We start from the raw sequence: 17,419 nt of genomic DNA, 5'->3' as shown, positions 1-17,419 counted from the left end.
AAAAAAATGTTAGAAAACTAGAGCTAGAGGAAAGTATTTTTTCCTCTGGAAGAAAATTCTTGGGAGCCCCTAGATTTTGAGAACTATAGACTGTTCTATATTTCTCTGATCTTCATCCCCAGCTTCCCTCCCATCCATGCCCTGGGAGAGTAGCACTGAACCTGGCAACATTAAGGACACAGAGACTGACAGAGCCTGGCAGGGGCCTTTATTAGGATCTGGAGAGAAGAGGGGATATGGATGGGAGGAGAGGCTGATATGCTCTCCTTTGAGGAAGGTACCCTCTCTGGCCCATCCTGAAGCTTCCCAGTCTGAGGCAGACCCCTCCAGCCTTCGTTTCATGAAGAATTGGGATAGAAACCCCTCCCTCAGGGAACACAGTGACCCAGTGAAGAAAGTTTTTGCCATTAGCCACCTGCAGGGAAAGGACAGCTAGCCAAGGTAGAAGGCCAATCACTTTCTTAGTTCAAAAAGCATTTTATTGACCCCAAGGGGACCCACTGTAACCAGGAGGCTGGGATGGAGATGGAAGCAGAAAGGTGATCTTGGGATTTGGTCATTGGAGAAAGGGGCATATCTAGGCCTTCTGCTTCTCTTCATGGGAATTGATGGGAGCTTTCTGAACCCCAAAGATCCATTGGGCTTGGAGGTGGTACCGAGAGTCAGTCCTCTTCTTCTGACCTACCTGGCAGGGGCAAACCTTGCCTGCTCTCTCTAGTGGGGGAAAAGACAGGGTGGGCCATGTAGGAAGAAGTGGGGAGAGCCTGAGCGGAGTCCTCTGGGCAGAGCCTTCTACTTATGGACAAGTTCTTTTCCCACTCCATCCAGCCATTTGATTGAGCACCATGGATAGGGTCCATTTTAGTTGGGGAAGGGAAAAGGGATGACCAGGGCTAGGGAACTGCCCCCCAAAGTTTCCTGGAGTGTCAAAGAAGGGAGTAAGGGCTCCTGCCAATACCAAATGTATCCATATGTACAAAGAGGATGGTCATAGTGTCCCCTGCCCCCACCTGGGGGGTTTGTGGGTTCTTGGCAAGGTGTCAGAAGCTAATAGGAGTAACCGCCCTTCGGCCCATAGGGCTGCACAGAGCCCCCAAGCTCTGGAAGGTACGCAGGGCTGTCATCCAGGTGAGACAAAGGGACGGTGTCCTCTTCGCTGACCGGCCGGTCGAATTCAGACTTGAGAGTCGGGCGCTGATTGTCAGGGAAGGCCAGAGAGAAGAGGGCCTCCGGCTCACACACAAACTTGTAGACGTAGCGCTCTCCAGCCACCTGGGGATAGAACGAGTATTTGGGGCGACCAAGTTCGGGGGATGGCACGGGCAGCAGCAGGGATGCCCCGGGAGTCTCCATCTCTGCCCTTGCAGCATCCCCACTCAGTTAAGTGTTCCATGGCCAACCCTGCATTTCCTAAAAGGCATCGTGGAATCCCACAGGATATGACCAAGAGTTTCATGAGAAAATACAGGCACATGAGCTAGACATGAAAGTCAGGCCATTTAGTCCAGCACTCTCCTTTTTAGAAATGAGAAGAAAACGTGATGTTGGCAGCACAGAGAGGTACAGGCAGGGACTTGTCCTTAGTTGACAAAGGTTGCATTTGAATCCAGGCCCTCTGTTAGCAGAACTAGGGCTCTACTGGGGACACCCCAGTCAGAGCCTTCCCTTTCTATGCTATCCATGCTATCAGGAGTTAAAGGATGTTAACTTTTTAAAACTTATTTTATATTTATATTTATATAATTTATACTTATTTTAATTAATTTTTTGGGGGGGAAGCTTTTTATTTTCAAAACACATGCATGGATAATTTTTCAACACTGACCCTTGCATAGCCTTGTGTTCCAAATTTTCCCTTCCTTCCCTCTACCCCCTTTCCTAGATGGCAAGCAATAGGATGTTAACTTTTGAAATTTTCTATGCATTAAAATTGCTTTTTAGATAATTGCACCCACCCTGGCATGGATTCTGTCAATATAAAGTTATTATTAAATAAAAATAAATAAATTAAAAAAAAAAGATAATTGCACCGGGGGAAAGGCAAGGTTAATATAAATTACCTCTAGCCTCCCTTTCCCATTCTCTCTCAATTCTGCACTACCCCAGTTTCTTCTCATCCTTTCCATCAATATATTTAAAGCCCAAGTTTCCTGTGGCAAAAATAGCTTGGGAAACCTTGATCTAACCTCTGAGCCTTTTAGCCTTGACCAGTTCAGCTGTTGGGAACAGGTGGAAGAATAGGTTGCCAGATAAACTTTTAACTCCACATTCTGCCCTGCTCTACCCTTCTCCCACCTCCCTCACCCGCCACCAACTACTTCCTTGGGAGAGGATGTTAAGGATGTACCGCCCCTCGCCCTCACACAGCTTCCTTCCTTTCCTAAGCTTTAGAGTCCATTCCATCTTCTCCCACAGGGCACCTTCCCTGGCACCCTGCCCTCCCACCACTTGCCACCTCGATCTTAGCCCTTTGGAGAACCCAACCTTCTGCATGATCCCCTTCTCATAATAGTAGCGCAGCGAACGGCTCAACTTGTCATAATTCATGGCCGGGCGATTCTTCTGAATGCCCCAGAGCCGGGCGACCTGGGAGAGATGGGCAAATAAGTCTGAGACTCGGGAGGCAGGGAGGATCAGGAGGCAGAAAGGAAGGGAAAAGAGGAAGAGATCTAGGAAAAATGCCTGGTTTTCATTCATCCAACATGGTGAGACACCCCCACCCTAACCTCACCCTCCTCCAAGAGTGACATCGCTGATGTTGAAGAAATCTGTTTTCAGCACTCCTGGTTAGTGGGGGGAAGGGAGGAGACGCTTACCTCTTCTGGTTCAATGAGCTTGAACTCCATCCCTCGGCCTGTCCAGGCAATGAAGTGGGAGTTAGTTGGGTCATCCAGCAGAGCCACCAAGAACTGCCAGAGCTGGAGGGAACCTCGGCGCTGGTAAGGGGGCCCTTCTCGGAATGCCCCAAGGCCCTCCTGTTTGATGTCTCCTGTGAAAAACAGGGAGATGAGTGGAGTCCTTCCTGGGTGCTGAGATTCTCCCTTTCTGGAGAGGGAAGGAGATAGAAAAAAAGACTCCCAGCCTCCCTGCGCTGGACAGAGGAGGCTCAGATAGAAGTCATGAGTGGGGAGACCTTCCTCTGCTTCCCTGCATCCATCCAGTCCCCCCTCTGACCTTCAAATTTCTCTGGGACCACACAGACATCCTCAGGGAAAGGCCGAAGAGACTTCTCAAAACCATAACCTGGTGGAGAGGGGGGAAGGGGAGGGAGAGAAAAGGTAGAGGACAAGTCTTAGAGATCTGGGGCTCCAGACCCCTCCAACCCATTTACAAGAGGGAAGCACTGTGACAAAAGAGAGAAAAGTGGAAAGGGAACTGGCTCTTGTGACCACAGTTTCAAATAGCACCAATGATGCTTGCAGCTTGTAGATTCTGAACAGGTCTGCCTGCTTCAGCTCTCTCATCTGTGAAGGGGGAACAGTGGATGGAGCACTGAGGCTGCATTCAAATCCAGCCTGAGACCCTTAAAAGCCCCTCCTGGGCAAGTCATTCCACCTGCCTGGGTTCTCTCCTTTGTAAAATAGCACCTTCCCAGAGTGGTCATGAGGATCAAACAATTGCAAAGGGCTTAAAATGGGCCTACCATATAGTGCAATACGTTAGCTATTATGAAGGAGACTAGGTGGCCCCTGAGGTGTTTGGCTTTTTTCCCTCCCAGCTTTAAATCCATGATTCTATAAATGTTTGTGAGATGCTGGAGGTGGGGAGGAGGAAGAGAGACAGAAACAGAGAGATTAGATGGCTCCTGAGGTATTTTTTTCCCCCAGCTTTAAATCCATGATTTGTAAAATACTAGAGGGAGGGAAGAAGGGGGAGAAGGACAGAGAGGGAGAGAGAAACAGAGATAGAGGAAGATAGAGACAGAAACATAAATCGAGAGAGAAGAGGAAGAGGGAGGAGACAGAGACTGAGACAACATAAGAGATAGAGAAGAAGAGAAGAAAAGGGAGAGGAGAAGGAGAAGAGGAGGAAGAGGAAAAAGAGGAAAAGGAGTAAAAGAGGAGGAGGAGAGGGAGGCACAGACAGACACAGGACAGATAGAAATCACATTTCACCAAGAAAACACCTCAGGGTGAGATATTACTGTGGCTTTGGCGCCCAGAGAATACTGGATCTGGAATCAGAAGACCTGGGTTAAAATTCTGGGTCTGATATTTATTGCTTCTGAACCTCAAATACTCTAATAATGATGACAATAACAGCGTTCTAAGCTCGTTGTTTTACAAATAGCTCACAGGACACCTCACAGGTTTCATTGTCCCCATTTTACAGATGAGGCACAGGGCTGAGGAGCCTTGCTCAGGGTGGCCCAGCTGGGAAGTGTTTGAGACTGGATTTCTGGCTGCTGGCCTCTCTAAGCCACTGGGCCCCGGCCCAGTAAAACGAGGGGAGCAGTGGCTGGGCAGGGGACCGTGTTCGCCTCAGATCTGTTGCCCTCCTGGCGGCGGGAAAGCTGGGGCCGGGAGTCGGGGGTGGGGGCGCAGCTGCCTTACCCATGGCTCCATCACCAGGGGAGGGGCCAGGGAAACCGTCTGCGTGTAGGTACATGGACTGACACCCAGGAACATCTGTGGGGGAGGGAGAAAAGCTTTCCGTCAGGGGAGCGGGGGGGCCAGCGCCTCCCATGCAGGCGCTCCCTGCCCGGGCCTTCCCCCGTCCCTCTTCTCCGCCTGCGGGGGGCTGTCAGTTACTCGGGTGCCCGATTTCTTTCCGGTCTCCTGAGCAGCCCCGGGACGGGAGGGAGGGCAGCTGTAGCCCGGAGAGCAGGCAGGGCTGCTGAGTCGGGCTTTCCCTCATTTGAAAGGAGGCCAGGATAATTCCAAGCCCAGAGGAAGCCTCTGGGAGCGGCTATTTCCTGTTTATACAGGGGGAGGGAGGAACGGGAGAGCATGAATGGAGAGCAGCAGCTCCCAGAGAAAAAGGTTCGGGATCTTCAGGCGGTGAGGGGCGTCCCCAAGAAGGGCAGATGTCGGGGGGGGGGGATTAAGTTCCAGATGGACTCCTTCCCATTCCGGGAGGGAGCTTTTGTCTCTCTGGTTCGGAAGACAACAGCCCAGGACCCCGATCCTATTGGACCAGCCCCCCTGCATTTACAGCCCATAGGGTGAGGGCGCCCCTCCCTTCCCAGGCACTAGGCTCCCCCACCCGGAGGGGATTGGATGGAAGGCAGTTCTGGGACGATTCCTCCCCCCAGTTCTCACCTATGAGTGAAGAGCTGGAGGTGAAATTTGACACCCCAGGGATTGGGGAAAGGGGGGCTGGGGAGGGGGGACTCATTCATGCCTCCATTTTGTGAATGGAATTCCTGACTCCATTCAGAGGGAGCTGAGGGGGGAGGGGCCTGAGTTCAAGGGCACGTAACCCGATCCCCTTCCACTCCAGCAACGTTTGAAGGTCAGTGGCAAGAGCCCAGACTTCCTCCTCCGCTTTCCAGAAGGGAGGCGCCCTTCTTGGGAGAGAAGGGGGCCTCTGGTGTCCGGGCTCACTGTGCACACGCACGTGTTTGTACATAGACACCCACGTAGGGACACACCACAAATACCTCGGATAGGCCCGTATGCACCTGCGTGTCTGCGCACGCGCGCGCGGGGGGGGGGGCGCATCCCCTTCCCCTCCCCCCCATACACTCACGCGCGCTTCCTGCCCTTTGCCAAGGTGTGAAAATTGGGAAGGAAACAGCTCAGGTACTTCGGAGCCAACGGCCCCTCCCTCTCTGGCTCCCCGAATTTGGAGAGTCTCCATTCGTGTTTCTAATGCAACCCAGTCTTACTGATAATAAACCCAGGCCCTGGACTGGTGTACACTACATAGAGATGGATGGATACACTCGCATGTGATAGATGTATGTGTATATCATATGTTTGTAGGTGTCTGTGAACATGCAGCTCATCTGAGGCATACAGCCGCCTGCGGAGACAGAGGCTTTTATCATCCCCATTTTACAGGTGAGAACACTGAGGCGCAGGAGTGAGGCGACTTGCTCCCCTCCAAATGTAGCTAGCATATGTGCATCTGTGTTTATATATATAATACACATTATTTTATATATGTATGTATGTGGGTGCATTTATGCATTCAGGGGCCCGGAGGGGATTACCCGAACCTGCCTTTTCTTTCCCTCACCATTTGGGACTTGCCGGCAGGGTCGGCTCCCCCTTCTGTGCCCCGCCCCCTTACCAGCACTAGTAACAGCCTTCGCCCCCACTCAGACTCCCCTTGCCCACAGACCCCCAGCTCCCCTTACCTGAGTCATAGGCGAAGTCTGTCTGCTCCTGCTTGATCACCACCCCTGCCCCTGGGTACCTGTGCCCGCTGCCGCCGCCGCCCCAGCCCCCGCCCGCCTGCTCGTACAGGGGGTCGTGGTATTCCCGTTTGAAGTTCTGTTGGGGATAAGGCAGGCAGGGCTCCGACAGCTGGGGCTGGCAGGGGGCTGCAGGGGGCTCCCGGCCCCCACCTTGGGAGGATGGGAAGGAATGGCACAGCTCTGGGGGCTGCTGGAAAATGGGGCTGGATGGGATATGGGAGGGGACGGGGAGGAGAGAGGAGAGAAAAGAGAATTTTAGCTGATCCCCCCCTTTTTACTTTTTCCCTTATTTTTTTCCCCTTCTGCAGGGGACTTTCCTCAAGAGCTGGGGAACTGGATTAGGTTGGGGTGAAAGTACAGATCTCCCCTTGCTCCGTACCTTTTCCTCTCTACCTAGGATTCCAGATTTAGAGCGGGAAGGAACCTTAAAAGTTACTGAATATGTTACCCCTTCATTTTACAGATGAATTCTATCCGCTGCACCACCCTGCCTGGGGAAAGGTAGCCAGGTGGAGGCTGAGGGAGAGGGGATCCCCTAAAAGCTGGGACTGTGGACCCCCAGACCCACTGTCCTCCACTCACCTATGCTCCATGACGAACCCATGGTTGGGGTTGGGGGGGGCTGCCCCTGGGGGTCTCAAGAAACTCCGTTCTGCCCGGGGAAAGTGCTGCAGAGGTGACTGTCCTGGGGTGCTGTGTGTGGGAGACTTGATGGCAATCTGTCTGGGGGCATCATAGGCACTGGGGACAGGCAGACATGGGAGAGAGACAAGGCAAGTTGGAGGAGCTTTCCAAGGCATAGCCCGCTACAGTCTCCTCAACCTGCCACTTTTCAAACCTTAAAAAGCTATCCAAGTATAAATTATTATCATTATGTCATTCTCAGTTCCATCTCCCTCCTCCTCCTTACATTCACACACTCCCCAGGGACAGTGAGGTCACAGCCCCACATTATATAGAGGGATGGGAGGAGAGGCTGCTGAATGAGGAGGAGTTTGAACCATCAAGACCCTCTGTCTCATATTCTCCTTAATCTAAGCTGTCCTCCCCTCCCCACTTTCTGCTAGGGTAGATTTTGGGGGAGCTCAGTCCGATTAGATGAGGTTCTTTCTCATGAGGGAAAATGCCGTCCTCTCCCCCCGCAGTCCCCGCGAAGTAATTTTCACAGCTCGTCCCTGCGACGGCTGGGCTCTCCAGCTGTCTGACTTTCCTCCCTTGTTAGAGTTCCAGTCGGGTGATTCCCCGTCCTTCTCTCACAATCCCCTTCCGGACAGCCCTCTCCCCGGCCGGGGACTCACCTGGTATAAAGGCACTGCTCGCCATGGGGGTAGGAGAGCGGCGGCTTTCGGCTGCAGGACAGGGTCGGGTCTGTCCGAGGACTCTGGGGCTCCTTCTTGATCTTGGTGGTGGGACTGTGGAAAGCTACTGAATGGGGGAGGGATTGGAATCGGCGAGAGATCAGTCACCTGCTGGTTTCCCTCGCCCACGAAGATGTGTCCTGTCCCCTTCTCTAAGACTCAGCCAGCCGGAGTATACCTCTCTGACCCCATCTCCCTATCTGAAAAGGGGGCGCAGGACCTAAGTCCCCTTTCAGCTCTAACACTATGGCCACAGCCAGAACTTGGGCCATTATTGCTGTGCAATATACTCCGAGTGTATCAATAAGCCGTGCACTCCCGCACGCCTGGACCCTGTAGCTAACGTAGACATTAGCCAGAGACAATGCCCAAAGTTAGACATTAGCCAGAGACGCTGTTTAAAGTCCAATAGTCACCATAAACGCAAACTCCAGAGAACCTGTGCAAACAGATTTGTAATTTCATAATCATCCTGGCTCGCTTAAGGAATTAAACTATTTATACCTTAAGCTGAGTGAAAGGAAGGCTTTTCTTATGTGACGCTTCCACGTTGAACCTTAGACCTCATGTTTATTCTTAGTTCAGTGCTCAAAAGCAGATTTAACATTATACCACATTCTCGATTATCTGTGGATAATGACCTCATTTCCTCCACTGCTCAGCTGGGTTTTAAGCCCTCAATGAATGGAGTCAGAGAAGAGGAAATGTATAGAGGCTTTCATTATATTCTGGTGCCAAATACTTAGAATCTAGAGTCAAACATTTCATATCGTGTGCTGCTTGGGATTAACTGTCCCTGTTCCCTTCTCCTTGAGAATAAGGACCATATATGTGTTTTTGCTTTTTTTTACATCCCAACACTTAGCACAGTGCCTCGCCCATGACACATAAATACAGCACTTGATAAGTAAATGCTTGTTGTTTCATGGTTGATCTCACAGAAGTGTTTCTCTCCCCAGAGCTTCCTTCTATTCAGATACTTCTGACTGGTGGTCAGAACCTGATGGTTTTCTATCTTTATGCGGAAAAAAATGGGGATCCCTCCCCTACCCACACTTTTATCAGGGAAAAAGGGAAAATGAGTTGTCTGATGTATACGTAAACTTCCCTCGGGTTATTCCTTCCTCTCCAACTCCCTTCTAAACAGGGCCCACGAACTCACAGTTTTCAGAGTGGAAATCTGGCACAAACTGCTCGTCACTGTCGGGAACCTGAGCTGCAGAGAGAGAAGGTTTGGGAGTGAGCTTGGAGCTCACATGTGAGCCCAGGGTCGGGGTGGGCAGAAGATGGAAAGGGAAAGGATCTGACATTTTCATCCAAAGATTACTAGGAGCCCACGTTAGACAAGATGCACTTTTGCCCTTTTATTGACAAAGGGCTTCATGTCCTAAAGCCCCTCTGCTCGCTTCTTCTCTCAAGGGAAGACTCAACTAGTTTGTGGCTGAAACATTCCCAGAACCTGTCTGAGGAGATTCCCGTGTCTTTTCCTACAAGATTTATTTTAAATCCCCCCCACCCCAAACTGAAACAGCCTTCCTCTTCCCCATTTTTTTCCCTAACTCCAGAACTTAGAAGTATCATGAGAGGTAGGATGGGGGATGGGGATATTACCTATGTACTTAGTGGCAACAGGGGAGAATTATGGGAAAGAGGACTGGGGGTTTGGGGAGTTAGGGTGCCTTAGGCCCTTTATCTACTGCTGTCTCAGGGTGTGGAGGGGAACTGGCTGGAGCTTCTAAGAATCTTAGGAGCTGGGAAGTCTGACACGTTGGCACAAGTTTTAAGGGTGTGATGGGGGGGGTAACTGTAGGGAATTTGGAGCAGCATGATAGGAATAGAGTGGGTGGAAGCAATCTCTTCTGTGGAGAACGGAAGGCACAGCCCCGTCCTCCTGAGTCTGGGCCTCCCAGGTAGAGTGCAGTGGGGAGACTAATGGTGAATGAAAGGGGCAAATAATTTTCTGACCCCTAACCATTCTCCCAGTCCAGGGCAGAACATTACAGCTGTTTCTTTGTGCTATCACCGGTGTTTCTTAAGTGAGAACAAAATGAGATGGAGAAGAGAAAAAATAGAGGAGAGTTATTTACACACTTAGACACACACACAAATCAATTTGCCACCAAGTTCTTTTAAAGCACGAAGATGTCTAGTGCTTTTGGTTACAGATTCATGGTCTGCCTGAAAGTGGGAGAGCTTGGAGTGGACATCAAAATATGAACAGCCACAGGAATTCGTAGACCTTTCCATCACAAAGGAAACAGTAAAACAATTCAGAAATGATTGCAGATATCAGTACGAAAACAAGAGTTTGAAATCTGAGTTTAGATTCTTCTTTATATGACTTGTATAAATACCAAATAAAATAATATCTACAAAGGGCTGAGAACACAGTGCCCAGTACACAGTAGGCACTTAATAAATGCTTATTCCCTTCCTCTCTCCTCCTTCTTTGTGTAACCTTATACAAATCATTTAATTTTCTTGGAACTGTCTTCATCTGTAAAATGAAGACATTGATTTAAATGGTTCCTGCTCTTTAGCTCCTTGGACTTTCAATTTTAAAATCCATTTCTACAAGTCACACACCTCCAGATTTTTAGGAACTCATCTATAGAGTTAAGGAAACTAAAGAGTCCTCAGGACCTTAAAGATGCAAGACTTCATGGTCCAGTCAGAGTTCTTATCTGTTCTGGGAAGAGGCAGATCCCTTATTCTCTTTTCCATCCCACTCCCATCTTGCCCCATCTCCAATGGGGATGGTAGCCATGGCTGCCTAGAGGAGAAGGGTAATGGGATACAAGATGAAGAAAATTCCTCCCCCTCTCCCCTATCCACTTAGACAAGGAGGGTCTCTAGAGAGGGAGGGGAGTGAAGGCACAGAGCCTGGAGAAAGGTGACGCACTCAGAGCCCCCATGGGACTTCATTAAACAGCTGTTTCCATCGAAGTAATGGGGCCAGGGCTGCCCTTGTTGACGTCACTCCCTCCACTATTCCATTAAGACCTATGCTAACCTGAACCCAAAGCCCATATTGCAGCGCTCCATAGGTCCTGTCCTATCACCCTTTCTTTTGCTTCATATTCGGGTTTTAAAAAGCTGTGACAGACATTACCCCATGAAAATCCCCAAGGGAGGAATTCTATTCATCTCCTGTTATAATCCTGATTGAGCAGCTAGTTGGTGCATCGAATAAAATGCCAGGTCTGCAGTTAGGAGGACCCGAGTTAAAAGCTGAACTCATACTAGCTTTGTGACTCTGGGCAAGTCACTAAATCCTGTTTGACCCAATTTCCTAATCTGTAAAATGAACTGGAGAAGGAAATAAGGAGTTACTCCAGTATCTCTACCAAGAAACCCCAGATGGGGTCGAGAAGAATCGAGCACAACTGAAATGAGGGACCGCCTTGTCCTGATTAAGCCACTAATTGTGTGACATTAGGCAAGCCTCTCCCCTCCTCCGGATCTCAGGTTCTCCCTCTGTAAAATGAGGGTGTGAGGCCAGAATAGATGACTTTATAATTCTATTCTTCTCCTGAAAAAGGTTTAATTCTGTTTAAAGAAATAAATGAATCTACAATCCTAGTAAGGTTAAGCCAGGACTAAAAATGGCAGTCCTACAGAGTGCTTCATTGCTCAGCTTCTCATCCCCCAAGCCTTCCATGATCCTGCCTACATTTCCACCCCATACCTAAGGAGAACTTGGAGTGTTAGTGGGCAGAGTCAGAAACATCTCATCTCAAATGCTGCCTGAGAAACTTAACCTCCTTCAGACTCAATTCCCTCATCTATAAAAATACAGATAATAAAAATATTATATAGCAAATGACTACCAGGATTGTTAACATGAGGCTCAAATTGCTAGGTCAGCTATCATCATCATCATCACTGGAATAAAAAGTTCACACTTTAGGAAGAGGATGAGGAGGGAGAAGACAAGAGAATTGGGGGATGGATTTGTTTGCTTATAGATTTTCAGAATATTCAAATATGGCAATAATAATGGCACAAAGACTTCCTTTCCTGGACAGCAAAAGCATTTTCTTTAATGGCCACTTTTGGTTCTGAGATCACAATGATTTGTTTTATTTATTTAACTGAATTATGACTTCCCTGTCCCATTCCAGCCAGCTACCAAACTCTATAGCAGATGAACCAGAGGGTTATATTTGATGGTTTTAAACTTATAATCTCATAAGACCCCTTCCAGGTCTCAACACGAGGCTCTTATGACTTCGGACAGGGGGTGAGGATGGCTGTTGAGGGCAGGGAACTGCCAAGGTAGGAAGACATCTGAGGACACTCTTTTGTTTCCTGCCTCTGTTGATGATTAGCTGTACAACTTTAGACAAATCATTTCTCTCTGGGTTTTACTGTAATTTAAAGGAGTTGAACTAAATATCCTTCAAGGTCCCTCCATGTTCTAATGATCTTCAAATCTATGCAATTCAGGAAACTAGCATGGAAATGGGGAAAGTTAGAAAGATAAGGTATATGGAAGGATGCTCCACAAAGCTTAATGGAAGGTCTCCCAACCCAAGGTCTGGAAGAGTTAAAGTACTCTTGAAGGCAGTTAGCAGTTCATCTATATGGCTCTCCCATATTTTCCTCCTGTCTCTATGTCACAGAATAGGAATATGGAGGAATCTGAGTGTATACCCCCTGACTCCTGCCCCCATCCTCTGCTAAACATTTCAGGATTTCCCCCCACTCTGAGCCGTGCAATAGCATTCCAAAGGAATAATGGGGGGAAAGGAAGCAAGCAGACCCTTTTTCCAGAGCCTCTGCCCTACTATATAACCACTTGCCTCACTAGCCTCAGCTGCTCTAGACTAGCTTTTCAGGAACACATCTATGGCTTGTATATATACATGCACTCCCCAAATATCACCCTCTGTTCTACAGGGAATCACCTATCCTTAAATTGGGGAGGGGTAGGAAATAGTTCCCATCCACACTCTGTGAGATGGCCAAGAAGTCAAACTAAAGAGGACTGGCAAAGACCAGGGGGGAGAAGGGGAAATGAGTAAATGCTCACACACAGCATACCTTAAGACACAACTACATACACAAACATGGACACAAATCCAATCCTGCACATACACATATTCCTTAATTCCTTCCGTCAGCTCTAGCCACCTCAATCACGGAACCTCAGTCAGGTCACACATGTCTATCCACAGGCCAAAGGGACCAAAGGGTGAAGGGGATCTCAATACAGAGGGCTTGAACCATATGACCCATGAAGCCGGATGAAATATTCTCATTTCCACGGAACGGAACCCAAGCTCGGATTGTCTACCTCGTGCTGCCCGCCGAAAGCCCCACAAGAGAAACCTTATACAGGATGGGTCAGTTCCCCCATCCGCCACCAGCCAGGTGGTCCCTCAGAATCAGACCCAACTTCAGGGCATTTTCCCTGCACTCTCTTTTCCCAAATTTCAACAGAGTCCTGGCAGCCATCCTGAAAATGGAGGTCCTTTCCGACCCTTTCAATATGAGGCTCCAGAAAACCAGGCATAGGAGTCCTTGTCATCGTTTCTGGGCTTACGAGTCCCCAGACACACCCTGCCCAAGCCCCTATAAGCTATCTACGCCTGGTGGTCCACCTGACCACGCTCCCTCGCCTCTCTCTCGGTCCCCTGGCCCTGGCACAGCAGGGGGGACTCAGTAAGGATTATACTGCGGATAGCCCCTTGGCAGAAATGGGTGGCTCTGCCCCCGGAGGACTGAGTCAAAGTGGGCTTGTAAATCCTCTAGGAAGCGGTGGGGGAGGTCGGATGGCGGTCCACCCCACATTTGGCCCAGGGTCCCCTACGATCACCACTTTCCAAAGAAGCGATTCCTGCCCATCCCCCCCACCACACCCTTCGAGCTCCAGCCTCCCTCCCCACCTATTCACACTATCTGAGGGCCCCCCTGGACTAAGAGGGGACACTGACCTTGCGGGAGAAGGCAGTAGAGAAGGCCAGGATGGTGACTTGACGGCAGAGGGGGACATGGCCCCGGCAGCTGCATCTGTCTCCGCAGAGAGAGTGGGAGTGAGCGGCCTCAGCATCCCCACCTCAGGCCCCTTCCATCTCCAGCTGGGAACCGGAGCCGCTCCCTCAGAAGGGAAAGGGAACTAGGGAGATCCCAGGCCCCCTCCCCCTGCCTCTTATGCTTCCCTCCCCCTCTCTGGTCATGCACTGTCCACCCACTGGATTTGAATGTACAGGGACTTCAGAGGAGCAGAAACAGAGACTACTCCCTGGGACCGTTATTCCCAAGTACTCCTAACCCCTTTTGTCAAGGGGTGAGTTTTCCTCTATACGGAGGCATAGGAAAATATTTCCTCCTCTGGTCACCCCTAAACCCAGGCCACAGAAGGGACTGGCCGATGCCTCGGGACTACTTGAGGGTCACAGGAATTGGGGAACTTCAGCCTGACAAGCCTGGAGGATGTTAAACTATAAGGAATTAATGAAATGAAGATAAAAACAGGAACCCTGAAAATTCTGCTGCAATGAAGACCCGGCCTTACTATTCTGCCGCGTTAGGTTTTAGCCCCGGAACTCCAGGAGGGAAGGTGTTGGAGACCGAGAGATAAGATTCTGGGTTTGTAATTGTAATTCCAACTAACAGTGATCTACTCAGCCCACTTCAGAGATTAGGAGAAAGTCTGATTTACATAATACCGCCAAATGCCCCAAGCATCAAAGCAAAAGTTCTTTCCAACTTGCCCCAAGGTTCCCCTGCAGTTTGGAATATACAAAATATCACCTGAATAAAATACCAGAGCTTGAGGGGTGATGGGGAGAGGAAGAAGAGAACAGAGAAATCTCTCTAGAGTTTTTGGGTCATCAAGACGTAAAAATGAAAAGAGTTTAAGACGGAATGTTAATCCTTCCAGCCAGACCCACCCAGAATGTTTACAAACAAAACCATTAATAAGCCACCAATTTTATCAGAAACAAACCTATGGACATATACCATGTGGAAAAAGATGACCTCAAAGATCCTGTCTATCTTTAAATCTAATATCATCAGAACTTATTAAAATATTTCAACCATCCTTTCCAAAACACAGCAACCAACCACACCCAAATCTATATTCTACCCCTATCAGATACAGCTTCTGACCTTAATACAATACATCCATCAAACACCATCAAAACCCTCCAGCCTCTGGTTGGAAAAAGATGGTTGAGAGAATATCACTTGGAAAGTGGAGAAGGGAAAGAGGGGAAAAAGAAGAAATATCTGATTTATGACCAAGGGAATTTAGGGACAGATCCCTGGCCCCTGGAGGCAAAATAGACAGAAAAAAAAAATCATTTCAACTTTTTTCTTCTTTTGTCTTACACACTGAATAGCTGATTGTCTAGTGGGGTGGGGGAGGGGTAGGAAGAATCAATGTTTTGGAAACTCTTGAAGATAAGTAACAAATTAACTGCTCCTTTCCCCTCCCCGCCCCCACCCCAATACACACCTCAGTCTTCCTACAGGGCCAAGCAGACTTTGCAAAAGAAAATTTCAACAAGGAAAATGGGCCTGAGGCCAAGTTCCATTCATAAGCAAATACCCCGCACAATGGTCTGATTCATCCCCAGGCCTAGTTACACAAGCTTAGAAGCCCGCTCAGGGCAAGAGAAAATAAATACATCAATATATATGTCCACACTTTAGGCTGGTGGGGGTGGGGTGGGGAAGAGTCGAAGAAAAGGAGGTAGTTTGGGGGAGTCCCAGAGCTGCAGGGGGGTCGGGGTGGGGGAGCAGGATCAGAGGGAAAGAAGGGCAACCAAAAAATCCTAAACTCACCTTCTGTAAGCCAGGTCTCTTGGAATTGGCTCAAGTCCTGGAAGAGATCTGAGGGTTGAATAGAATAAAATGGGATGGGGAGGTGTTGGTGGGGTAGGAAGACCGAGAGATGAACTCAAAGCCAGGGAGCTCCCCCTCCCAACCCAACCGAGGCTGAAGGAGCCCACTAAAGTGGGGTGCACTCGGGGAAATAACACTTCTGTCCTTCGAAAGGAAATGCCACAAGTGTTGGGGGTGGGGAGGGATTACATACTGAGCCCGGGTATTTATTTGGAGGGCCTGGCTGGGGATTGGGAGGATACCGTGTGGCTTGGGATGGGGTGGGGGAGGTACAGGTCCCCAGAATCTGGCACTTCACCTTCTGACTCCGGGGGCGGCAGGGAGCCAGGGTCCATGAGTTTCCCCTGTGTGACCATCAGAGCTCGGCTCAGACTCCCATTTCCGGGCGATTTCTGGGGGTGGGGGGAGGCGGGGGGGAGAAAAGGGCCCAATGGACCCCGAGTCATCCTCTAGAGTGGTGTAGTGGGGGGATGGATCTGGATGGGGCGGAGGCAGCTAAGGGTGGTCACGGGGCTGGGGCGTGGAGGTCTGACCTAGGTCCCCCGGGACTGGCAAAGAGCCGGTCCCCGCTTGGGATGCATGGGGGTAGGAGGGGCGAGGATGGGGGTGGGGAAAGGTCGGAGGGACAGGCGAGGGCGAGGAAAGTTGGGGAAGGGGGTCGGAGGAGGCAAGGGATAGAGGTGCCCGCGGTGCCAGAGGGGCCGAGACCCGCGCTCACGCTGGAGAAGGTGTATGGCACTTGCTGGTCCACGTATCCGCCTTTCATCCTCCGCTCCATTCGGCTCCTCCCTCAGACCTCGAGCCTCGGCCCCACCGAGGGGGGGAAAGACCTGGGGTAGGAGTGGGGATGGGGGCGGGAGGAGAGTGGGAACGGGGCTTCGCTCACAGACCGCCCGGGAAGGGGCTTGGGAGAGAGGGGGAGGCCAGCGGCTTCAGTTGGGAACCCAAGGTGGGATGGCCAAATTTCTTCACCTCCGGAGGGAATGAGGGCTTCCCCACTGCCACTTCCCTCCCGCCAAATAAACCCCCACCTGCTCTCGGAAGCTTTACAATTCTTCCTTTCTCTTCTTTCTGCAACCCTGGTCTGCTGAGATCGGTTACATAAGACTTATTTTGTGTGTGTCTCTGTGCGTGTGAGTGCGCGCGCGTGTGCGTGGGGGTGGGGGGAAGGCGACTGATGCACCATCCTCATGCAACTAACTCAACCCGCCACCTCTTTGCTGGACACATGGACTCCCAGTTCAGCAACTCCCTTCTAACCTCTGTTTCCCCTCTCCTCCCCCACCCCAAATTTGCAGAAGCATGTATGTGCGCGCACGATTGTGTATTATGGTGTGTGTGTGTGTGTGGGCGGGGAATCACACTTCCTCCCCCTCCCTTCCCCCTCACCCTCACCTGAGGAGGGGGCGTCAGTGCAGTTGCCGCTTTGGGGTCCGGAGCATGTCCCCGGATTGGGAAGTAGGGACTTCGGGTTTCGAGACAGAGCAAGGCTTCCTTAGTCCCCAGTCCCAAGCGCACCAACTTGTTTTCCGGCCGGAGCAGACAGTTGTGTGCCCGGGGGACCCCCCGATTGGTGCATTTCCTTCAGCACGGGCTCAGCTTTCCCCGTTCCCTTTGTTTCATTGACTTTTGTGAATGAAACCCCAGGGCCGGACACGCCCGCCAATCAGGATCGTAGCCCGTCCGAGCTCGGGGGCGGAGTTTCCCAGCAACCCGGGCCAATCGGAACGCAAGGCCTGGTTCAGGGCTTCATTCACGGCTTGGGCTCTCATTCATAAAAAAATAAACTTGCTGCTCTAGGAGTTCATTCATAAAGAGCTTCGTGTAAGGGAAAGGAGCG

At 50.4% G+C, this 17,419-nt stretch overlaps 1 protein-coding gene across 6 annotated transcripts; it reads right to left on the bottom strand.

The window, feature by feature from the left end:
- Window positions 1-186: 186 nt before the first annotated feature.
- On the bottom strand, window positions 187-17,163 carry ETV4 (ETS variant transcription factor 4). 6 transcript variants are annotated; one of them, XM_051994339.1, is made up of 13 exons: window positions 16,975-17,070; window positions 16,298-16,409; window positions 15,878-15,971; window positions 15,520-15,567; window positions 8,885-8,938; window positions 7,663-7,789; window positions 6,947-7,105; window positions 6,305-6,567; window positions 4,554-4,628; window positions 3,175-3,243; window positions 2,817-2,989; window positions 2,485-2,586; window positions 187-1,272 (listed from the first exon to the last, which is right to left on the bottom strand). In XM_051994339.1, exons 2-13 carry the CDS (start codon window positions 16,355-16,357, stop codon window positions 1,048-1,050), a joined length of 1,449 nt encoding a protein of 482 aa, XP_051850299.1. In that variant the 5' UTR covers window positions 16,358-16,409; window positions 16,975-17,070; the 3' UTR covers window positions 187-1,047. The 6 variants fall into 6 exon arrangements, with proteins under 6 accessions (XP_051850299.1, XP_051850300.1, XP_051850305.1 ...); XM_051994340.1 differs by having other exon boundaries at window positions 7,663-7,786; XM_051994345.1 differs by lacking the exon at window positions 16,298-16,409 and having other exon boundaries at window positions 16,975-17,163.
- Between the last annotated feature and the right edge of the window lie 256 nt (window positions 17,164-17,419).

The sequence above is a fragment of the Antechinus flavipes genome, chromosome 4 (assembly GCF_016432865.1).
Source record: "Antechinus flavipes isolate AdamAnt ecotype Samford, QLD, Australia chromosome 4, AdamAnt_v2, whole genome shotgun sequence".
NCBI lineage: Eukaryota > Metazoa > Chordata > Mammalia > Dasyuromorphia > Dasyuridae > Antechinus > Antechinus flavipes.
The sequence above is the reverse complement of the archived record's forward strand: the minus strand, read 5'-3'. Positions and strand labels throughout refer to the sequence as shown.

Coding starts and splice junctions, on each gene's coding strand:
- ETV4 (XM_051994339.1), bottom strand. CDS start 16,357: ATGGAGCGGAGGATGAAAGGCGGATACGTGGACCAGCAAGTGCCATAC. Junction 15,568..15,877: donor GCCGCCCCCGGAGTCAGAAG/GTGAAGTGCCAG, acceptor TTCAACCCTCAG/ATCTCTTCCAGGACTTGAGC. Junction 7,106..7,662: donor GAGCAGTGCCTTTATACCAG/GTGAGTCCCCGG, acceptor GCCTGTCCCCAG/TGCCTATGATGCCCCCAGAC.